Raw genomic sequence first — 25,274 nt, forward strand, 5'->3', positions numbered from 1 at the left:
TTTTAGGACAGTAACCTGCATATTACCCTTTAAAATTAGCACTTTAGATTTCTCCCATAGACTTGTATAGGGTGTTCCGGCTTTTCGAATTTGCTGCGAACAGCCCAAATTGTTCACTGATTAGGCGAACAGGCAATGTTCGAGACGAACATGAGTTCGACTCGAACTCGAAGCTCATCCCTATTGGGCATAGAGGGTCAAAATAAGTCCTTTTGCATGGGATCATTTTTGTATATGCTTTCAAAACGTGATAATTTATCAAGTGTATATTTTCCTTGAATATTGGGTGTAAAAAAAGTTTTATTTGTAGATATCTAAATAGTTCTGAGTTTGGAAGTCCATGTCTTTCACATAAGTCAGGGAACGGTATAAAGGAAGTCAAGGATATCAGATCATATAGTCAAGTTAATTTAGAAGTGGTCCAGGCTTTAAAGGATTTAGGAAAGGTCCAGGCAGGGTAGAAAAGGGGATTTTTAAAGAACGATAAAATTGGAATATATGGGGATTGTAGGCCGTTTGTTGATTTAAATCTATTCCAAATAGTAAGAGAATGTTTGGTAACAGGATTAGTGACTATTTTATGATCAGAGGAGTGCAGTTATAATAGATTAGAAATATACAGCGGATCACAACCTATTGAATTCAGGGTTACCCATAGTGGGATTTCAGAGGTTGCATGGTATTTAGTCATTTGTGCCAGATGAGCCACATAATAAAAGGTAGATAGATTAGGAAATGATTAGGTAAACAGGGTTTTGAAGAGCCTCAAACAAACTTAGTTATTTTACGCTTTAATATTCTTAACAAGTATACCGCAACAGAGATGGGCAGAACCCAGAAAAGAACAATTATTTTGTGTAATATAGACATTTTAATAAAGTTCATTTTACCTATCCAGGATATGGGGAGAGAAGACCATTGTGTTAATAAAGAAGTAATGTGACTTAAATAGGTGGGAAATTGGCTGAGAAGAATTCAGTAATATTGGGTGTAAGAGTGACTCCTAGATAAAAAAAGGTGAGTAATGGACCATGAGAAGGGAAGAGATGTCTGTGCTTGTTGTACTTCCAAAGGAGATAGGGAAATATTAAGTGCCAAAGATTTTTGAAGGTTAATGATTAAGCCTGATATGTGGGCAAAATGATCTAGTTTCCGGATTAGGTTGGGAGTGGAAATATGAGGAGAGGACATAAAAATTAAAATGTCATCGGCAAATAAGCAAATTTTATGTTGATGTCCAGCTAATTCAAGGCCTTTAATAGAAGGATTGGAGCAAACTGATTGAACAAGAGGTTAGATGAGGAGGGCAAATAAAAGTGGAGAAAGTGGGCAACCGTGGCGAGTTCCTTTATTGATATTGAATAAATTAGATTTGTATCCTGCATATTTTACATAGGCTTTGGGATTGTTATATAATGATGAGGTCCAACTAAGGAAATGAGGACCAAATCCCCAGCGTTGTAGGACATAATGAAAGTATGGCCACGAGACCGTGTCAAATGCTTTTTTGACATCTAAGGATAAGAGGCAACGTATATTGTCTCCTGACTGACGCCTTGTGATAAAGCCTACTTGATCTCTGTGTAGTAAAGATCCTATTATATTGTTTAAACGTGTTGCTAAGATTTTCACTAAGAGTTTAATGTCTAAATTAACCACTTAACAACCGGCTCATAGCCGAATGACGGCTACAGGGCGGTTGTTTAACTCTGGGAGGCCGTCATATGACGTCCTCCCAGAATTCCGCTCTCGCGCGCCCCCTGGGGCGCGCACTCGAGAGCATCCGTGACTGCCGGGTCCACAAGACCCGGCGCATCACAGATCACGGTAAACGGGCGCTCATCGCAGCCGTTTACCACGTGATCGCTCCGTCAAATGACATGACGCCGGTTCTTCCCTCCCCCTCTCTGTACCGATCGGTACAGCGGAGGGGGAAGAGATCGGTGTCAGCAGGGCTGTGGGCTGCATCTGCAGTGCCCACATTGCTGCTCACCAAAATTTAACCCCTCAATTTCCCTGCCATTACTCATTACACCCGCCAATATTCTGCAACACCAGCTAATACTCTGCAATACCAGCTAATACTCTGCACTACCCTCCATTACTCTGCAGTACCTGCCAATACTCTGCAGTAAAATTCCAGCCAATACTCTGCAATACCCTGCCAATACTCCGCAATACCCTGCCATAAATTGCCATACTTGGAGATACCCAGCCATACTCAAAGATACCCTACAATACCCAGCCATAGTTGGTGATACCCTGCAATACCCAGCCATAGTCATCCCCCCCTTCCGCCACCCTCCGTTGCTTCTACCGACTCACCAATACGATCAAAGCCAGAATCTTTTTTATTTTTTTATTTCAGGCTTTCCAGCCTAGAGGTGAGATGTGGGGTCTTATTGACCCCACATCTCACTGTAAAGAGGACCTGTCATGCCATATTGCTATTACAAGGGATACAAGTGTTTACATTCCTTGTAATAGGAATAAAAGTGATCAAAAAATTTATTTTTGGGGAAAAAAATGTCAAACTAAAATAAAGTAAAGTAAAATGAACAATAACATTTTTTTTTTTTTTTAAAGCGTCCCTGTCCCCATGTGCTTGCATGCAGAAGCAAACACATACATAAGTCCTGCCCACATATGAAAACGGTGTTCAAACCACACATGTGAGGTATCGCTGCGAACGTTAGAGTGAGAGCAATAATTCTAGCCCTAGACCTCCTCTGTAACTCAAAACATATAACCAGTAAAAAAAAATTTAAAGCGTCGCCTATGGGGATTTTTAAGTAGCGACGTTTGGCGCCATTCCACGAGCGTGTGCAATTTTGAAGAGTGACATGTTAGGTATCTATTTACTCAGCGTAACTTCATCTTTCACATTATGCAAAAATTGGGCTAACTTTACTGTGTTTTTTTCTTAAGCACAAAACTGTATTTTTTTCCCAAAAAAAGCATTCGAAAAATTGCTGTGCAAATACCGTGCGAGATAAAAAGTTGCAACGACCACCATTGTATTCTCCAGGGTGTTTGCTAAAAAACATATATAATGTTTTGGGATTCTGTATGTCTGGATGTAATTTTCTAGCAAATAAATGATGATTTTTACATGTAGGAGAGAAATGTCAGAATTGTCCTGGGTGCTCCAGAAGGTCTGATGGCGCTCCCTGCATGTTGGGCCTCTGTATGTCGCCACGCTGTGTAAAAGTCTCACACATGTGGTATAGCCGTACTCGGGAGTAATAGAAGAATGTTTTGTGGGGTGTAATTTGTGGTATGCATATGCTGTGTGTGAGAAATAAACTGATAATATGACAATTTTGTGAAAAAAAAAGTAAAAAAAATCTTGATTTGCAAAGAATTGGGGAAAAAAATGACAACTTCAAAAAACTCATCCTGCCTCTTACTAAATACATTGGAATGTCTTCTTTCCAAAAAGGGGTCATTTGGGGGGTATTTGTACTTTTCTGGCATGTTAGGGTCTCAAGAATTGAAATAGGCCGTCAGTACTTCAGGTGTGATCAATTTTCAGATATTGGCACCATAGCTTGTGGACTCTATAACTTTCACAAAGACCAAATAATATCCACCAATTTGTACTTATTTTTACCAAAGATATGTAGTAGTATAAATTTTGGCCAAAATTTATGAAGAAAAAATTACTAATCTGCTAAATTTTATAACAGAAACAAAGAAAAATATTTTTTATAACAGAATTTTCGGCACATTTTTATTTTATAGCACAAAAATAAAAAACCGAGCGGTGATTAAATACCACCAAAAGAAAGCTCTATTTGTGTGAAAAAAGGACAAAAATTTCATATAGGTCCAGTGTTGCATGACTGAGTAATTGTCATTCAAAATGTGAGAGCACCGAAAGCTGAAAATTGGTCTGGTTATTAAGGGTGTTTAAGTGCCCAGTGGTCAAGTGGTTAAGTAGGAAAATAGGTCTATCGTTGGAGCAAGATATTTCATCCGAATTTGGTTTTGGAATAATTGAAATAATTGCTGTTATGCAGTGTACACATGACCGGATTTTCCAGCATAAAATGTCTGACGGTCTTCCCGACGGACGTTCGACGGAGTTACGCCGGTCTTCCGAACGAAAGGACTTTCCCACACACAAATGGACTAAAGTCTGTTCAAAAGTCAGTTAGTTTTGAATGTGATGACATACAACGGGACTAGAAAAGGAAGTTCAATAGCCAGTAGCCAATAGCTGCCCTTGCGTTGTATTTGGTCCATCGGACCAGCATACAGATGAACGGTTTTCCAAATAGGAATTGAGTCCGTCGGACAAATTTGAAACATGTTCTATTTCTAGGTCCATCATCATTTTAAAAGAAAAACGATCGGATGATCCCACACATGATCGGAATATCCGACAGAATGATTCCATCAGACCTATTCTGCCGGAAAGTCCGGTCGTGTGTATGCGGCATTAGAGTTTCAGGTCGAAAAGAATGTCCAGTAAGAAGAGAATTAAGGGCTTTGGTCAATAATGGAGTTAGGATATGAGCAAACTTCTCATAATACATGGCTGAAAAGCCATCTGGGCCTGAGCATTTATTTAGTTTAAGGGATTTAATAGCTATAGTAATTTCACTAGTGGTTATGGAATTTTCAAGGCTATCTCGTTGGGCCTAGAGTGAATCTGTAGAAGCTTGATCTAGGGATTGCTCTTTTTTATATAAAGAAGCAAGATGTTTTTGAAAAGAGTCAAGAATTTTCACAGGATTACTGGTGTATGTATCTTGTGACAGTTTCAGGCGTATTGGTTTGGAGGTGTGAGTAGACTTTTTAAGGGCTCGAGCTAGGAGTGTAGTAGATTTATTGGCTTTAAGGTAAAATGAATGCCTAGATTTACATAACAATTTTTCGGCAGAGTTTAAGAGAAAAAGATCAAGATCATGATGTGCTTTATCTAATTGTGATTTTGTAGTGGAGTAGGATTCGATTGAAAGAGCGCATGGGAAGAATTAAATTTCATCTTCAGTTTTTGCTACAGCATAAGTTTTTCTTTTTTAAGAAAAGAGGATTGTTGAATAGAACAGGGAACGACCTTTGTAAACAAGGTGATTCCCTGTTTCCCACATTTTTATAGCACTGATCAATGTAATAATGTCACTGGTCCCCAAAAAGTGTAATTTGGGGTCAGATTTGTCTGCTGTAATGTCGCAGTCCCGCTACAAATCACAGATCACTGCCTTTACTAGTAAAAACAATAAAAAAAAAAAAGTCCCCTAATCTATCCCATAGATTGTAGACGTGATAACTTTTGTGAAAAAAAATCAATGTACGCCTATTGTGATTTTTTTTTTACCAAAAATATGTAAAAGAATATATTTTGGCCTAAACTGATACATACATTTTTTTTTCTTTGGATGTGTATTATAGCAAATTGTCGCTTTTGTCTGTTTATGGCACAAAAAATAAAAACCGCAGATGTGATCAAATACCACCAAAAGAAATCTCTATTTGTGGTAAAAAAAGGATATCAATTTTGTTTGGGTAAAATGTCGCACGACCGCGCAATTGTCAGTTAAAGCGATGCAGTGCTGTAAAAAGTGGCCCGTCATTAAGGGGGCAAATCCTTCCGGCTGAAGTGGTTAACTGGCAATTGCTCAGTCATCCAATGCTGTATGAAAATGACATTTTTAGCATTTTTTAGAACACAAATATTGTAGAGCTTTCTTTTGGCAATTATTGTTCGCCACTGGGTTTTCTTATAATTATTTTAATTATAGTTCTACTCTATAATACATAATCAAAAATTCTAATTTCTTCATGAATTTCTTCATGAATTTAGGCCAAAATGTATTCTCCTACATGTCTTTGGTAAAAGTAAAATCACAATAAGAGTATATGAATTGGTTTGTGTAAAATTAGTTATGGTGTCTACAAACTATGGTATATACCGAATATTGGAATTTACACAGATAAAGGCAATGGGGGTTATTTACGAAAGGCAAATACACTTCACACTACAGGTGCAGTCACTATAGATCTGAAGGGAAGATCTAAAATTAGGGGAATCTCTGCTGATTTTATCATCCAATCGTGTGCAAGCTAAAATAATTTTTTTTTTTTCCTTGCATGTCCCCCTCAGATCTACAGTGACCACACCTCCAAGTGCTCTTTCCGTGCACTTATAAGTGCACTTGCAGTGCAAAGTGGATTTGCCTTTCGTAAATAACCCCCAATGCAATGTCCGTGTTTATCAACTTATAGTTTGACTGTGATAGGATGCAGTTTAAGTCATAATGTGCTAGTATGCATCGCATACTAGCACATTATGGCAGACTTACCTGAAAACAAAGTCCTCCATCGGTGCACTGTCACTGCTGAGGGCACTTACATCTTCACCTGGTCTTCCTTCTGGCTTTGAGGATATGAATGGCTGAGCTGGTGATGATGTCACTCCTGCGCATTCGTGTGGGAGTCACTGTTTACAGCACAGCTCTCAAGGAATGATATGGGTATGCCATTCCTTCAGAGTGCATGCATCGATGATGTCACTGGCTGTATTTAAAGTAAATATCTCCTAAACGGTGCACGTGTAGGAGATATTTACTATACAGTGAGGGGAAAAAGTATTTGATCCCCTGCTGATTTTCTACATTTGCCCACTGACTAAGAAATGATCAGTCTATAACTTTAATGGTAGGCTTATTTTAACAGTGAGAGACAGAAGAACTACAAACATATCCAGAAAAATGCATTTCAAAAATTGTAAAAGTTATAAATTGATTTGCACTTTAATGAATGAAATAAGTATTTGATCCTCTATCAATCGGCTAGATTTCTAGCTCCCAGTTGCCTTCTATACAGGTAACGAGCTGAGATTAGGAGCACTCTCTTAACCACTTTCCGCCCTTCCACCGTCAATTGACGGAGGGACAGTGCGGCTCTCGTTCTGGATAGACATCATATGATGGCACACCCGAAAGGCCGGTCAAACACGCCCGTGGGGGTGCATAGTGTGGCGATCGCAGCCGTTGCTCTTTAATCATGTGTTTGGCTGTGTTCAATCACAGCCGGTCACATGTAAACAGGGAAAGGCCAGTAATCTCATTGGATAAAATGATATTTTAAGTTAGACCCTTTATACATTTTTTATGTTTGACCGCTTGCCGGCCAGTGCACGACGATATACGTCTGCACAATGGCATGGCTGAGCAAATGGGCGTACAGGTACGTCCCTTTTAAGACGCAGCATTGTCGGCATGCCCACCCCGTACTCCAGGACCGTGCCCGTGGGTCACGCGGACTCGATGTCCGCTGGTGTCCCGCGATAGTGCCACCCAGCGGCAGAACAGGGAGATGCCTTTGTAAACAAGGGATTTTTCTGTTCTGCCTAGTGACATGACAGAGATCTACTGCTCCCTGAGCAGTGATCGCTGCCATGTCAGTGGTAGCCCACCCCCCCCCTCCCACAGTTAGAATAATTCCCTAGGACACACTTAGCCTCTTGATTGCCCCCTAGCGTTTAACCCCTTCCCTGCCAATGTCATTTATACAGTAATCGGTGCATTTTTATAGCACTGATCGCGATATACATGACAATGGTCCTAAAATATTGTCAAAAGTGTCCGATGTGTCCGCCATAATGTCACAGTCACGATAAAAATCGCAGATTGCCGCCATTACTAATAAAAAATAATCAATAATAAAAATGCCATAAATCTATCCACTATTTTGTACACGCCATAACTTTTGCGCAAACCAATCAATATACGCTTATTGCGATTTTTTTTTACCAAAAATATGTAGAAGAATACATATCGGCCTAAACTGAGAAAGAAATTTGTTTTTTTATATTTTTGGGGGGGATATTTTTATAGCAAATAGTAAAACATATTGCTTTTTTTTAAATTGTCGCATTTTTTGTTTATAGCGCAAAAAATAAAAACCACAGAGGTGATCAAATGCCACCAAAAGAAAGCTCTATTTGTGGGAAAAAAAGGACGTCAATTTTGTTTGGGTACAACGTCGCAGGACCGCACAATTGTCAGTTAAAGCGATGCAGTGCCGAATTGCAAAAAGTGCTCTGGTCAGGAAGGGGGTAAAATCTTCCGAGGCTGAAGTGGCTAAATAAGCATTCAAAAATGTATTTGTAAACGAAGCTTATGCAGAGCTCTAATTTATTTCATAGTAGATTAAAGATTGCAGATTAAAAAATAGCTAAATCAGAGAACAGTAATATATTGAAGTGTACAGGTCCTTAGATGTAGTACGTTCATTCGTTTTCTTTTTTCAGGCTTCTATTTTTTCACCTGGTGGTGGTAATACATTTACAGTCCTAGGGACCTTACTGTATGGAATAGCAGCATCATCCCCATAGGGCATGAAGAGTTTTAGCATTCCAGAACAAACCCCTTCTTTCTCTTCTCCATACCATTGGGGGGCAGGGGCGGACTGACCATTCGGGTACTCAGGCACTGCCCGAGGGCCCCATTCCACTAAGGGGCACCATCAGGGTTGCCAGCCTCAATAAAACCAGGCACAGTATGTAAAAATCCGTTTTTTTTTTAAATCCCAAGAATATAGCTGCCCCGCCTCTCCAGTACCATTTCAGTGTGTGTATACTGTGTGTGAATATTGTGTGTCTGTGTGTGTGTATACTGTATGTGTGTGTGTATACTGTGTGGCCCCATCTTCTATTGCCCGGGGGCCCCATAATCTCCTATTGCCTGGGGGCCCCATAATCTATTGCCTGGGGTCCCCATAATCTCCTATTGCCCGGGGGCCCCATAATCTGTCAGTCTGCCCCTGTTGGGGGGTGTTCTGTAAGTTCACACAAATAGCTGGTGACAATGCAATGCTAATAATGTCGAGCAAGGCAGAAAGTTATCAGCTCAGATTTCTAGCAGAATTAACTGGTATTTTTTGCATTTATCAAATTGAAGGGAAGAAAAAAAACTTTTCTATGATATAGCTAACAGACCAAAAGGAAGTAAATAAGAGAAGTTCATTGCTTAGAGTTTACCCTTCAAAAATACTTAGATATATGAAAAGAGTTTATATACACTTTATTCTTTAAGCATATGCAAGGATTCTAATAGAAATCTACTTACGGAAAAGGCTCATTATCACTGCGACATGCATGGTGACTCCTAAATCCAGACACAAAATACCACTAACTACTTTGAAAGCAGAAAAAATGGTTTAGCTGTCTCTAGAGCAAAGTGTTGACATAGTTATCTGGGACAAAGGAGATTTCTAAAGACAAACAGAACAGAGTGACCTTGTCTCCATCTAGGATGCAAAGTTCATTGCACATTTTAAAGCAGAAACTGGAACTATCATTACGCTTTTTTATTTTATGGGAATGGTTTAGAAATGACATTGACACAAAGAGAGACCTAACACTTAAAGCAGACCTTTATCTAAAAATGTACACTCCCCATCATCCTCCTTCATCTTCCCCAGCCTCTTACACAATCACTTTTTTTGTTTCTGGAGCAAGTACATTTGTATTGGTGGTACTCTCTCTCACTTTCTCTTCTCTTTGGTTAGTAGACATGTGCGATTCGTTTAGTACGAATCTCAAATTCATACGAATTTCCTTAAATTCATACGTTTGGGAGGATCCGAAATACAAATGGCCATGCGTCCGAATTTTGTACGAAATACAAACTTTTGTTTACAAATCCCTAGGAGGAAGTCTGCACAGCACAGGGATGGTGGGAGCCCCTCATCTAACGAAAATTTGTATTTCGGATAGGAAATTCTTCAACGGAATTTCGTATTTCGGATAAAAAACAAACTTCCACCAGCATCGACTGTCATATTGAGGTATATTTTTGCCTTTAATGAACCTAACGGCAATTCGTATTTCGTACGAATTGAAACAGAATTACGGACACAAAATACGAAGTATGAATTAATTTTAATACGAACCATAACAGAACAGAACGAACATTTTTTTATTGACGGCAGCCATGTCTATTGGTTAGCCCCTCCACCTGCAGCCTCCTGGGATAAAGTCACATATCCCAAGAGGCTACAGAACCAGCCTCCCTGCAGTCCAGATCTTGCACATACACAGGAGGGGACTGGCTGTATGTGATCACAGCCAGCTCCCAAGTACAAGATGGCGGCACAGAAATTCAGAAGCCCAGATAGAACTGGCTACATGGAAAAAAATACTGGACATCTTGAAATGTTAAGTATATGTTTCTTAAAAGTCAGCAGCTATAAGTACTTTAATTTTCCTGTTGATGGATGAAGTTCCTGTTCAAAGTATTCCTGTGTCTGGAATATGGACATTTAAGTATTTAGGTAATTGTTTCCTTTGTAAGGAGACCTCCACCTCTGCTCCAAATTACAACTGGCAACAAGCCTCCTCTTTTTCCAGTACCATAAAGTGAGAAACTTGCCATGGTACATAGGACCCAGCAGTTACTTTAGCCTTCCCAGGTTCTTGGCTGCCCACTCTTTCATTGGCACAGGGGCAACATCCATTTACCCAACCGCAATTTCTGAAGACATAAAGAGGGTTCTACCAATCCAGATAATTTCCAGTGAATGTGAGAGCCAGCACCCACAAGCTGTACCAAATAGACACAATAGACACCCCAAAGGGCAAGTTATAGGCACACCTTCATGAATTACCTTTACCTAGATTGAGAATAGTTCCAAAGGTAGGAAGCATAGAGTGTTGTTGTATAGGCGTGGATTCAGTTGTGTGATTCTTCTGAATCGGGACATCATCCGCTGTGAATGTTTTGTCTTTTTAGATTTTCTATCATTTGTTTGTGAATTCTGTGTGAAAGAACAAGAAGCAGATGAATAAAATGAAGAGTTTGATCCTTTCTCCTTAGACATTTGACCTTTTTGTCTGTTTCTTTGGGGTACAGATCTATTGCCCCGATGCCACCTATAGGCCTTTCCTTCTTTGAAGGCTCTTTTGTCCCTCCAGATTTTTTTCTCTTTGGTTGCAAGAATATCTTGAGTAAATAGACCTAAATTATTTTTAATTGTCTCTTCCTGTTCTTTGAAACTAGCTAGGTCCTTGAATGGCTGTAGCTTGGCGTATATGAGGTTAATCTCTTTGTCCATGACCTTGATGTGTTTGTGGTATTCCTCACTCAAAAGTTTCATCATTGTCATGGTACAACTTTGCAGGTTATTTTCCCACTTTTGTTTGAAGTCGGCATCCACCTCCTCCAAGAGTGGGAAAATTTGTATCCTTAAACCAAAGGGATTTACATCCTCTCTAATGTATCTCTCAAAGCTCTCTATGTGCCAAAAACAAGCTGCTTTTCTCTCCACCACTCTCCGCAATAGTGAAAAAAGCAGAAAGCTCAGATTGTGATGATTCCTTTTTGTCATGGTCCCAGTAATAGCCTACCTCCCATTCCTGCCCCTGAAACATAACTCTATGTGATCCTCCACTGCGCAACAAACCTGGACCCCTTATATATATGTTATATTATAGCTGCGTCCGCAGATGTATTACATTTCATGTAAACCAAACCAATTGCTGTTATGTATAAGCTGTTCTATATAATTTTCAATAAAAATTGTTTAAAAAAAAAAAAAAATATTATAGCTATATACCTTTGCATGGATTGGTGTGTTGAAGAGTGTTGTATTAGGACAACCAATTTAGTTTAAAGTCACAGAAAATAACTATAACAAGACGCCAAAACTCACAGAACATTCACATATGTGTGTTGTGGTGCACTATATCATGTTTGTTATGCTTTGAGGTGCCATCTAAAAATAATGCCAACACAATGCAATGTACATATACTACAGTACAGAACATTGCATACTGCAATGAAAAAATGCAAACCAAGCCTAAAGGAGCCAAAGAGGGATGGTAATTCAAATCATCAGAAATAGGGGAACCAAACATCAGTGTTTCCAAGTATAGTGCCCATTTCTCAAGGCTAGTTTGATGACATCAGAATGAAAGTGGTAACCTACTGTATAAGTTGTAATCTTTTGTTAAAGTGTTACTAAACCCACAACAGTAAAATCTGTCTGTTTATGCAGTAAACCTTGCTTGCTATACTTACTGTGGAACTTAAAGTGATTGTAAGGTTTTTTTTATTTTTTTTAAATAACAAACATATCATACTTACCTCCACTGTGCAGCTTGTTTTGCACAGAGTGGCCCAGAACCTCATCTTCTGGGGTTCCTTTGATGGCTCTCGTGGCTTCTCCCCACTTCAGATAACCCCCTAGGAGAAGCGCTCTCCTGGGGGGTTACCTTGCAGGCATGCTTCCGAGTCCAGCATTTGTGTCCATAGACATGAATGCCGGACTCGGCCCCAGCCCCCGTCGCTTGGGTCACTGAATTTGATTGATAGCAGCGCAACCATTGGCTCCCACTGCTGTCAATATATACAATCAAGAGCCAGGGCCCCGTGGAGAGAGGGAGAGCGTGTCTCCGGCGACAGAAATACAGGGCTCAGGTAAGTAAAACGGGGGACTGGGGGGCCAGTCACTGAAAGGTGTTTTTTTCACCTTAATGCATAGCATTATGCAACCCCTTTAAGGAGTTATTCCTGCACATTGTGAAAAAAGTCTGTTTGATCCAGTCTTCTTTGATCCTCTCCTTCTTCCACTATCCCTAATCATTCTTCTGATAAGACAGAGCATTTGGAGTCACTCTGCCCATGCTCATTTTGGTGTGTATTGCTAGAGAGTTTGTTTTTTTTCTAAGGAGAGTGCATGTGATCAGCACAGGGCCAATCAGCACTGTCTAGACAGTGGGTCAGGGGTCCTGCAGCCTCATAGGACAGTCAGAAGAGAATGAAAACTCTACAAACTCTAACCAGACACTGATAGAAGTCATTCGACTGCTCTAACTTCTGATGAGAAAATGTATTTAGCTGTTTATATTTACTAAAATAATTGCATTTCATGTTCTGTGTACTGTGGGAGACCAGATATAGTGAATACAGGGTCCTGGGTTTAGTAACACTTTAAGGGGCCTATGTCTAAAACGAATGGACTTTGGTGTGATCGTGTTTAGGCAAGTCTGTTTCAGCGTAACTCTGTCAAAAAGACTGTCAGAATTTATTCTGATGGAAAAAACAGTCGTGTGTAAGCGGCATAACACTATGGGCTAAGAACATTTGACCAGAAAGGGAAATTATATGAGAGAAACCTCTGCACTAAGTACTCTCTATGAATATTCCTGTACAAATAGCTTAACAAATGGGTATTTGGCCAAGTTTCAGCCACGCAAATCTCCAGCTGCCATGTGAAGTGAAACATTTAGCATCAGTGTTATTACCACCTGGTAAATGTGACAGCTGCCTTCTCAAGGCTCTTAGTTGTTAGGGAGCTGGCAACCACTGGTGTGCTAACAACCAGTGACTCGTACCACCCGGGACATTCAGCTGCCAGCCAGGGAGCCCTGGTGCAGAACAGGTGACCTGCATTAGGTCCTCAAGTCCTCTATGTGTGGCCCACTGTGTATTTGGCTGAGCTGGCTACGTGGAGTGCTGCGGGGAGCCTGAAATGTTGGTAAGCAGGAGACAAAACAAAGTATGCACTAGTCACATCCTAGTGCTAATTAAGTCAGCTTCTAGTACAGCCCTGGTTACATTGGAGGTTATGTAAATCATCACTGCTCTGAAGACGTGCATTGGTTCTTCACGTTCAAAACGGATGGAGTCTGTTTGTGTGTGGGCTAGTCTGTTCAGTCGGAAGTCCGTCGGAACTCCATCGGGAAGACCGGTCGGGAAGACTGTCAGACCTTTTTTGCCGGAAAGTCCAGTCGTGTGTACACAGCATTAAGGTCCATAGGGTAGATGTGGTGATCCATGACCCCTCAGAAACATAGGTCAGCTTCAAAGTCTACACACCATCACCAAAAAAAGAAACCTTGTGCTCAGAGTGGTCCCCTTTGGTAATGCACTTACCACAAATGGGCTAATAACGAGCCTTATCATTTCCAGGTAATACTGTATACACCAATATTCTGGAATAGAATCCTTCAAAGGCAAGCAATCATAATATGAGTGAACTTGGTATTTCCTTTATGGTGTGAACTGAAATCCTATTCTTGTATATATCATGATTATTGCTTAAGGTTGATCACCAAATAATCCATGCAGAAAAGAAGGAATTCACATAACACTATTTTATTTGGGAACATACCCGCAACCCATAAAAATATGCTCACAAGATTCACCAGATAAAAACAGCAATGGAAATGCTTAAGTCTGTACCACACAGCCAATTCTCGCAGCTTCCTGGTGTTTAGATGAGATGAAACCCGGGATGACAGACACTGAGACTGGCAGACAGGGGAGCTGCATGGACATGCTCTAACACGTTTCGTAGTCATGTCTTCCTCAGAGGGCGTCAAGGGGTCCTCTGAGGAAGATGTGATTACGAAACGCGTTAGTACATGTCCACGAAGCTCCCCTGTCTACCAGTCTCAGCATCTGTTATCCCGGGTCTCATCGCATTTTTATCTGATGAATCTTGTAAGCATATTTTTATGGGTTGCGGGTATGTTCCCAAATAAATCAGTGTTATGCTATGTATATTCCCTCTGTTTTGCATGGTTTATTTAGTGAGCAATCTTAAGCAATAATCGTGATATATACAAGAACAGTTCACACCATAAAGGAAATACCAGGTTCACCCATATTATGATTGCTGGCCTTTGAAGGATCCTATTCCAGAATAGTGGTGTATACAGTATTACCTGGAGATAATAAGGCTCGCTATTAGCCCATTTGTGGTAAGTGCATTACCAAAGGGGACCACTCTGAGCACGAGGTTTCTTTTTTTGGTGATGGTGTGTAGACTTTGAAGCTGACTTACGTTTATGAGGGGTCACGGAGCACTACATCTACCCTATGGACTTTTACTAGGACTCTGTTGCATATGAATTTTTGGTTTTATACAGCCTTTCTCAACCTTTTCAACACAGAGGAACCCATTAAATAATTCTCCGGGCTCGGGGGAACCCATGCTCAAAATGAGAAATCTACAACTCATGATACAATAGTGTGATGGTCAGTGGGAAGAATGGTCCTTACACTTGTGGTCATTGGGAAGAATTACCTTCTTACAGATAGCTAAAAAGATCAATGGTGTCTGAGGGACAGAAATTTCCCAATGCTGAAGGAACCCCTAGCAACCTTTGGAGGAACCCTAGGGTTCCACGGAACCCTGGTTGAGGATCACTGGTTTTATGTGTGGTATTTCTATTTGCACTCAAACGTTTTTAGCTATATGTTTTCTAGCGCTGTTAATGCTGGGATATTTTTCTTTATATTTTATCTTTGCATCTTCATTTATTGATTTAGTCTCATAGTAGTTGCTACAGTGCATCAACATCTTTTATCCATTTGAGCGCTGGGATCAGAAATACGTATTGTGTTTCTAATGTTTTTTGATCATTTTGAGTGCCAGGTCCCATTTTAAAAGGTTAGTGATATAGGAAATATTTCTCCCGATTTGAGGACAAGATAAAACACAATCACAAATCAGTTGGCATGTAGAACAGCTACCATTTGTGAATTTCAGCTGTGGATTTACCTATTTGCCTAGAGTTGGTGTAACTTTTACAAATGATGGAGTTATTTACAAGCATCTATTTTTTTATTTATTTTTTGATTGGACTCTGAGGACTAGATATTGTTACAAATAATAGTAAGAATAAGTTGTAATGACCTCCCCAGAGGAGCAAATGGTGACATGTGTGTTTACAAACAATAATAGCACATATGTGCTTGGCCAGGAATTGTGTATAGTCGGATGGTTTTTCACTAAAAGGTATAAAAAGCCACGTCAAATAATAAGACATTTGCATTTGCCACCCTAAGACCAAACAAGCAAGGTATGTATTTATTTTAAGTATAGGTCTCCCCTACCTTCCTTCCTTAGATTAATTTTACAGTTGCACAGGCTGTTAAATATTGTACTCAATTTGGCTTCGTAGTTTAGTGCAATATTTATTTAAGGCTGAAGTCCAGGGAAAGAAAAATTCTCCCTTGCAAGGGAGCTGACACCTCAACGCAGGGTTTATATGCTCATTTAGGTCTAGAGGATCAGAAAAAGCTGTTTTACTTATCCAATCCTCTGCTCACCTAGGCTCCCTCCAGGCTGCAATGCAGCTGCCACAGGTCCTCTGGTCTTGATGATGTCAAAGTACTGGACATGCATTCAATGACCCTGCATTGGACTTGGGTACGCCAAGGGACAGTCCACTGCTGGAGCATAGGGGTTAGAGGAAGGCCTTCTGTGCTGCACATTGGTGCACTGAATGTCTGCACATACAGTTGTAGTTCCAGCCAGGAGCACGCAAGACAGGTTGACAACACTGGGATTGCAGAGAGTCCCTGCAGGGGGAACTACACTATATTGTCAAAAGTATGGGAACGCCTGCCTTTACACGCACATGAAATTTTATGGCATCCCAGTCTTAGTCCGTAGGGTTCAATATTGGGTTGGACCACCCTTTGCAGCTTTGACAGCTTCAACTCTTCTAGGAAGGCTGTCCACAAGGTTTAGGAGTGTGTCTATGGGAATGTTTGACCATTCTTCCAGAAGCGTATTTGTAAGGTCATGCAACTTTGTAGGAACAGTTTGGGGATGGTCCCTTCCTGAGAGTGAGTTTGGGGTGGAGGAACTGCACAGTGTCCTGACCTCAGACCAATAGAACACCTTTGGGATGAATTAGAGCAGAGACTGCAAACCTGACCAACATCCGTGCTCACAAATGCTCTTCTGGAAGAATGGTTGAGCTCTGGGAGATTGTCATGATCAGTCCATTTTTTGCTATTCAACATGGCGCTACTTTAACTGGCAATTGCGCACTGTCATGCGATGCGTTACCCAAACTAAATTTATATAATTTTTTTCACATAACAAGATTTTTTTTTGCAATATTAACTATATAACTAAACAAATTTTAAAGAAAAAAAAACTATATTTTTTACTTTTTGCTATAAAACAGCCAATAAAAAAATTCATTTTGAATTTCCTTTATAAATTTTGGTCAAAATGTAATCTGATACATGTTTTTGATAAATAAAAACCTGATAAGTGTATTGATTGGTTTGCATGAAAGTCATAGGGCCTACAAACGATGGTAGTATGGTACTGTCTTTTGCTTTCTTGTTTTTCACCGGTATTGGTGGCGATCAGCGACTTATAACAGGACTGTGATACTTCGGCAGCCAATCTGACACTAAGCTGGAGAGAACTGACTAACTGCCACTGACAACACCAATGGCATTAATACAGTGATCAGTGATATTGTACACTGTCACTGTACTAATGACACTGGCTGGGAAGGGGTTAACCTCTAGGACAATCAAGGGGTTAAATATATGCCTAACTATGTTTTTAAAGTGTGCTGCTTTTACTAACTTATCTCTCAATTTCTCAACCTTGCTTTGCGTTCCTTTCCTATAGAACTCTGTATTGTTTACCAACACAAGAGCTCTAGGTTGTTATTGTACACAGCCAATCAGCAGGTCCCAGCCATGAATCATTGGCCTGGGGACTTGCTGGTAGGCAAGTAATACATTCTGATTAATGGACCTAATTAGAGTAAATATCTAAAAATGAGTAAATATATCCAAAAATGTAGGATAGGATTTTATTTTTATAAAGGAATAACCAACTGCTGGATACTGCAAAATACCGTGGGTATAGAAAATAATCACCTCCATTTAAAGGGTTGTTAACATTGGTGGGGTCCAAGGGACAGGGTTTAAGTATGGGGGTGACTAGTGCATGTTTTAGAGAGTTGGGAAAGATTACAGAAGAGAGGGAGAGCTTAAAGATGTGAGTTAGCGAGCGTAGAATAGAGACAGAGAATGACCATAGTATTTGAGATAGAACAGGGTCTAGGGGGTAGGTGGTTAGGTGGGTGTTAGAACAAATTTAGCAACCTTGTCTATGGTAGCGGGATTGAATGAGAGAAGTAATGATTGTGCCTGGGGACATCAGCAGAGATCTCCACATGTATTGAATCAATCTTATTTTTTAAGTGATTGGCGATCTCTTGGGCAGTGATTGAATTAGTGGGTGGAGGCAATGGAGGACAAAGAAGAGAGTTGAAGGTAGAGAAGAAGAGTTGACAGGGATCGGATGAGAAGTTCTTAATGAGAGTCCTAAATTAGGTCTGCTTGGCAGTGTGGAGGCAGGCATTGTAATGCTAAGTATGCTCATGCTGTGTGTAAGATATATCGTATTAAACTGACAATTTTGAGTAAAAAAATCATTTTCATTCTCTCTTTGCACTTTGCAAAAACTTGTGGCAAAAAATAATTTTTTAAAAGATTCATGCTCCATGATGCTTTTCAAAATATGGTCATTTTGTGTTTTCTACTGTCCTGGTACTCAAAGGCCTCCAAAAATGTGATAAGTAGTTAGGAAATCAGATACGTAATCTATCCCCCTAGATTGCCTGAAGGTGCTCCTTGGATTTGGGGTCCTTCTATGTGGCTAGGCTGTGAAAAAGTCACACACGTGTGGTATCTCCATACACAGGAGCAGTGGAATGTGTTTTGTTTGGGGGTGTAATTGTCAGTATGTCTATGATGTGTGTTAGAAATATCTTAATTGACAACTTGAAAAAAAATATACATTTTTGTTTTCTTTCCTGCATTTTCCAACAACTTGTGGGGAAAAAAAAAAGAAGTCTTCAAATGACCCACTGTGCTTTTCAAAAAATATCTTGAAGTGTTTGCTTTCCAAAATGGGGTTATTTTTTAAGTGTGTCTACTATCCTTGGGCATCAGGGCCTCCAAAAATGTGTTAGATAGTCAGGAAATTCGATAAAAAATCTCACACATGTGGTAACCCCATACTCAAAGACAAAGCAAAAAGTGTTTTGGGGTGTAATTTTAAGTATGCCTATGCTGTGTGTGAGAAATAACTTAAAATTACAACTTTGCAAGAAAAAAAAAACGAATTGTATCTAATCTCCATTAACCAAAAAGCTGTGACTAAAAAAAATTACAACTTAAAAAAACTCACGTGCCTCTTACTAAATTCATTGAACTGTCTAATTTCCAAAAAAAGGGATCATTTGGGGGGTATTTGTACTGTCCTGGCATTTTAGGGGCTCATGAAGTGAAATAGGCAGTCAGTACATCAAGACTGATCAAGTTTCAAATATACAGTATCTCACAAAAGTGAGTACACCCCTCACATTTTTGTAAATATTTACGTATATATTTTCACGTGACAGCACTACACAAATGACACTTTGCTACAATGAAAAGTACTGCTTGTACAGCGTATAACTGTTAATTTGCTGTCCCCTCAAAATAACTCAACACACAGCCATTAATGTCTAAACTGCTGGCAAAAAATGTGAGAACACCCCTAAGTGAAAATGTCCAAATTGGGCCCAATTAGCCATTTTCCCTCCCTGATGTCATGTGACTCGTTAATTTTACAAGGTCTCAGGTATGAATGGGGAGCAGGTGTGTTAAATTTGGTGTTATCGCTCTCTCTCTCATAATGGTTCAACATGGCACCTCATCACAAAGAATTCTCTGAGGGGGCGTGGCTTGACGATGTGCTAGAGCGGACGTGTTTCCCGGGAGCTCCGGCGCTGGCACGGCAATTTTATCTTTTTTTGCCCCGATACTCTCACAGCTACCTTGCCTGATGATGGGGAGGAAGACGGGGAAGTCTCTGCCCAAGAAGGGTGCCGCTGCGGGCACGATCAAGCGTTTTTTATCCGCGGAACCCGAAGACGGAGATGGGCGGGATGGCCTAGGCCGCTCACCACATGGCGCAGTGCTTGGTACTAACTCCGCCTCTGCAGACAGGCCGACGCGCAGACCATGCTTACCTGAATCCTCGGCCGAGTCGGAAGATGAGGGCGCCCAGTCTACACCTACTAGAGCGGTGCCCACGGTGAGCGACCTTCCTACTAAAACAGACCTGGCCTCCATGCTGTTACATCTGGAGAAAGTGATTAGGAAGGAGGTCTCGGCGGTACGCTCTGACTTGTCGCAGGTCCTGGCCCGCGTGGAGGAATCCGAACAGCGATTGGACCGACATGCCACTGCCATACGGTCCCTGCAGTCGACCACCCGCCAGCTAGCGATTGCCCACCGGACAGCCCTTTATCGAATCGAGGACCAAGAGAACCGGAACAGGCGCAATAACATCCAGATCCGAGGCCTACCGGAGGCGACCGGAGACGAGGACCTACTACCATCGGTCAGAGGTATCTTTAACAGTCTCCTGGGTCGGACAGCGGACGCGCCCCTTAAAATTGACCGGGTCCAAAGGACTCTCCGTCCCCGTAGTATGGCTATGGACGCTCCGCGCGATGTTATTTGCAGAGTCCATCACTACCCGGATAAGGACATGATCATGCGGAAAGCCAGGGATGCTATGCCATTCGACTTTGATGGCGCTTCACTTACCCTCTTCCCGGACCTGGCGAAAGAGACCTTGGACAGACGCAGGGCTTTGCGCCCGCTTACTGAACGCCTCCAAGCAGCGTCCATAAGGTACAGATGGGGCTTCCCCGCGGCACTCCTAGCTACTGTCAACGGCAAAACCTCGGCCCTCCGGTTCCCTGAGGACCTGGCGAAATTTTGTGCAGACCTCAATATCGACGTTCCGGACCTCCCCGGCTGGCAAGACTTCATCCCACCAGTGCCAGGCGGCTCGGACAACAGTTGGCAGAGGGTAGGCCGCAAACCGCAAGCTATACCACGAGACATCCTGGACCGTCAGTAGAGGGAATCCCCTACGGGCTTTCGCTACAACGCCTTCTCCTTCCCCGGCTGCGAGGGGTTCATCGTTCTCCGCAAGTATGACTCCTGGGTAAAGTTTTATTTTTTCTCCACCGGGCATGTTTTCTTAGTTTCCTGTTTTGTTTGACTTTACTGCCCGGCCCTTTCATTTGCTGCCCCGTACTTGCGAGCAGGACTGCTTGACTGCTCTGAGTGGGATGCCCTATGGACATTATGGGGACCTGTCTTGAGCTGACCCCCGAGTGGGCTAGGGGGACTATGCGATAATGTGCCCACTGATCTCCTAGTTCGGTTCCCAGTGGCTGCCCTACATACATTGCCTGTTTATTTGCCTTTTGCCTTGCTTTTCTCTTTTTACTGCTATGTTTATGTTATGGTGCTGTGAGTTTATTTGAAGTGCTGGCGCCGGGCGCTCGGGATGCATCCCTCACCCCCATGGCATGGTTGAGTCCCGATTGCCCGACTGTCACCTCCCCCCTTCATGGCGGGGGACGGCTGGGGCGGCGTCCTTGTGCCCCTGCCCCACTTGGGGTGACGGGCGTGAGGGCGACGTCCCGGGCCGGAGCCCTGCCCCCTTCAGGAAACCCATCTCACCCATACGACGCAGGTCAAATTATACTCCCCCAAATACCCCACGTGGTATTATAGCCTGTCCGATATTTCTAAAGCTAAGGGAGTGGCCGTTGGGTTTCGTAGAGGAACCGCGTTCACCCTGGATTCTATGCTTAGTGACCCAACTGGCCGCTTTTTGTTCCTGCAAGGCACCCTGGGTAGCATGACCTGTACCCTGGCTACCCTTTATTCCCCCAACAGAGACCAGGCGGGTTTTATTGCATCTACGCTTACTTCGTTGCGAGACTTCGCACGTGGGTGCATGATCCTGGCAGGAGACTTCAATATTGCACTTAAACCCACCCTGGACACTTCCAGGGGGGGGTCGACCCTGTCCCATAACAAGCTGAGGTTCATTCGTGCACGGCTTACTGAGGCTCAGATGATGGATGCCTGGCGGATCATGCACCCACGCGACCGGGATTTCACCTACTATTCGGCGGTACATCGGACATACCCTAGAATCGATTTGTGCCTGATAGATCACCGACATCTGCCGTTACTAGTGCGGTCTCGTATAGAAACGTCCCCCCTATCGGACCATGCCCGATTTTGCTCACCCTAAAAGTGCAGTCAATCCCACTTAAATCTGCTAATTGGAAATTGAATGAAAATCTGATTTTGGAGGAGATAGATAAAAAAATGATAGGTGAGGAACTAGACGATTATTTTAAAACCAATGCGGACACCGAAGTTTCCCCCGGTACGTTATGGGAGGCCCATAAAGCCTTTATTAGAGGTAAACTTATTGAACTGGGCGCCAGGAAAAAGAGAGAATGGATAGCACGACAGGACGCCCTAATACAGGATATTAGGAAGCTGGAACAGCAACACAAGCGGAGCCAGACTCTGGCCCTCTTCCATACCCTGACGGAGAAACGGGAGGCCTTAAAAGCCCTATTACATTTAGAACATAAGAGACGTTCGCGACTGGTATCCCAGCGTTTCTATGAATGGGGGGATAGACCTAGTAAGTTGCTCGCTAACTCTGTGAGGCAGCGGAAGGCAGCTGCCTTCATCTCTAAAATTAAGACCCCTCTAGGATCAATGGCTTATGACACCCCGCACATTGCCAAAGAATTTAGGGATTTTTATCAACGCCTTTATAGTGTCTCCCAAGGGGCTACGGATGGCAACATCCGGAGTTCGCTCATCCAGGCATACCTGGCCAAGGCTGAGCTCCCGCAGCTCCCTCCGGAGACTCTTGCATCTTTAGAGGGGGAGTTCACCTCGTTGGAGTTGCTGAGTGCCCTGAAGGGCATGGCGAACGGAAAGGCACCGGGCCCTGATGGCTTTCCGGTGTCTTACTACCGTTCTTATGCTGATATCCTATTCCCACACTTGACCAATTATGCTAATGTAACATTAACCGGGGGGACTCTCCGACCGGAAACTGTGCATGCCCATATCACTGTAATTCCTAAGGTAGGGAAGGACCCGGCCGATTGTGCGAGTTATCGCCCCATCTCATTATTGAATATTGACGCAAAAATTTATGCTAAAGCCATTGCGAATAGGTTGCTCCCCCTGGTCCTGAGATGGATATCGGGGGACCAGACGGGTTTTATACCAGGGAGGGAGGCACGTGACAACTCCCTGCGCACCATCTCCCTGATGGCACACGTACGTCGGCTCTCCCAGCCCACCCTGTTATTGTCCACGGATGCTGAAAAAGCGTTTGACAGGGTGGACTGGGAGTATCTTATGGCAAAGTTGTCTCATTTAGGCATCGGCCCTATCCTCCGATCTCAGATCGCGGCTCTGTATTGCCATCCCACGGCTCAAATACGAATCAACGGCACGCTTAGTGACTCCTTCACTCTACATAACGGTACGCGCCAGGGCTGCCCGCTCTCCCCAATCCTCTTTGCAATCTCCCTAGAGCCTTTTCTCTCCATCGTTCGACGTAACCCAAACATACACGGTATATTGGTCGGGAGCACGGAACATAAATACGCGGCATACGCAGACGATGTCCTATTCTATATACAACAGCCCCTGATTACCCTCCCCAATCTCATATCTGAATTCGCGGCTTACGGTAAGGTTTCTAATTTTAAAATTAATATGGCCAAATCTGAAATACTGAACGTTTCGGTCCCCACGACCGCCACATCCCATATGAAACAAAGTTTCCCCTTTACCTGGCAGACACAGCATATGATGTATCTCGGTATTCAACTTACTCCCAACCCACTCGCCCTCTTCCGCGCAAATTTCCTGCCACTCCTCAACGCCATAAGGTCTGATATCCAGAAATGGTCACAATTGAATCATTCATGGTTGGGAAGAATTGGATTGGTCAAAATGAATCTGCTACCCAGGGTGCTTTTCATGTTTCAAATGATCCCATTTGGGATACCGGTTGGTTTTTTCACATTATTGAATTCGTTGGTTTATAGATATGTCTGGAACAGGAAGAAGCCTAGACTCCCCAGGTCCTTGCTCGTATGGTCGAGGTCCGACAGGGGGCCTAGCAATGCCAGACTTCCGGCTCTATTTCCGCGCCATAGTGTTGGCCCGGTTGTCAGACTGGAAGTATAACATTCGTACTAAATTGTGGGTTGCATTAGAAACTGAACTCAGTGGTACCGACCTCTCTAAACAAATGTGGATTCCGAGGAAATATAGAGCCTTCTCTGCCAACTTGTCACCATTGACAAGCTCTTCTCTTATGGTTTGGGACTCTTTGTGTAAAGCCCAGGGATGGGCTTATAATTCTCCACTACTACCCCTGTCTGGACGCAACTATTTCCCCCCTGGCAACATCGACCTGTATTCACGCTCCTCCTGGCACCTGGGGACTAGAACTCTCTTGTGTCAAGTCGCTGGCCCATCTGGCACTTTTCCACTCCCTGCCATTATGGGGGACTCGCATATCTCTTCTATGGACCGTTGGAAATATCAACAACTGGCAGCCTTTGTATCCTCGCTGCCCAAGCCTTTGCACACTGCTAATAACCTCACCCCCTTGGAGACCGCTTTCTTGGAGGACCAACCCATTGAGAAACCCATTTCATACTTTTATCATGCCCTACTATCCTTGATGTCTACTACCACCCCTACTTTTATACATAACTGGAAAATGGATCTCCATAAGGAACTTACCACACACCAAAAATCTACGGTCCTCAACATGGCGCATACTGCCTCTGGTTCCTCAAAAATGGCGGAGGTGGCTTATAAATTGCTGACCAGGTGGCATTACACACCCGTGACCTTACACAAGGTCTTCCCCAAGTCTCGCCGCTTTGTTGGAGAGAATGTGGCGAAGAGGCTACTCATGCCCACATCTGGTGGTTCTGTCCTAGGATCCGACCATTCTGGCTGGCGGTCTAGCATTGGATCCACCAGATTCAGGGCTGGGAGGTACCTAATGACCCATGGTATGTTTTGCTCCATTGTACAGGGGAACCAGCAGGCTCATATAAAAACTCTATCACACCTCATCTCCTTAATGCCGCTAAAACACTCATCCCACAATTTTGGAAGCAGAGAAAGGTCCCGACGCTTCGACATTGGCTAATTAAGGTTGACAATATTTATGCTATGGAAGACTTGACTCTCTCCCTGCGTGACAAGGCCGATTTAGCGCAAAAAATATGGGCCTGCTGGGTCGCCTTTAAATATTCTACTGCCTATGCGGATATTATGTCTCAACCTGTATGAATCTCAACTGATTTTTGATATATGTGTATTGAGGTTGCCCTCTGAGAAGGCAGGTTCTCAGGCCAACTTCACCCCCCCCCCCCCCCGCACTCCCTACTCCCCTCTCTTTCTCTTCAGCACTCTGCACTCTTGCTTTTCTCTTTTTCTAACCTTTCTCTTTTCTAATCCGTTATAGCTTTTTTTTCCTATAGATTGGAAAGAGGGATATACTCGTCTGTACCTCATTGCCTACCTAAAAGGAATATGTATATATTACGTGGCTGTTTTCTCCTG

At 42.6% G+C, this 25,274-nt stretch overlaps 1 protein-coding gene across 3 annotated transcripts in view; it reads right to left on the bottom strand.

Annotated features, from left to right (window-relative positions):
- LOC143943371 (Fc receptor-like protein 3) overlaps nt 1-9,213 on the bottom strand; it is an 89,606-nt gene extending 80,393 nt beyond the window's left edge. For all 3 annotated transcript variants that reach the window (XM_077465102.1, XM_077465101.1, XM_077465100.1), the window contains exon 1: nt 9,081-9,213. In XM_077465102.1, the coding sequence (XP_077321228.1) occupies nt 9,081-9,111 (31 nt within the window). In that variant the 5' untranslated portion in view covers nt 9,112-9,213. The remainder of the gene's footprint in view (nt 1-9,080) is intronic.
- Between the last annotated feature and the right edge of the window lie 16,061 nt (nt 9,214-25,274).

The sequence above is a fragment of the Lithobates pipiens genome, unplaced genomic scaffold (assembly GCF_037356315.1).
Source record: "Lithobates pipiens isolate NorthernLeopardFrog02 unplaced genomic scaffold, aLitPip1_a1.2 Scaffold_30, whole genome shotgun sequence".
NCBI lineage: Eukaryota > Metazoa > Chordata > Amphibia > Anura > Ranidae > Lithobates > Lithobates pipiens.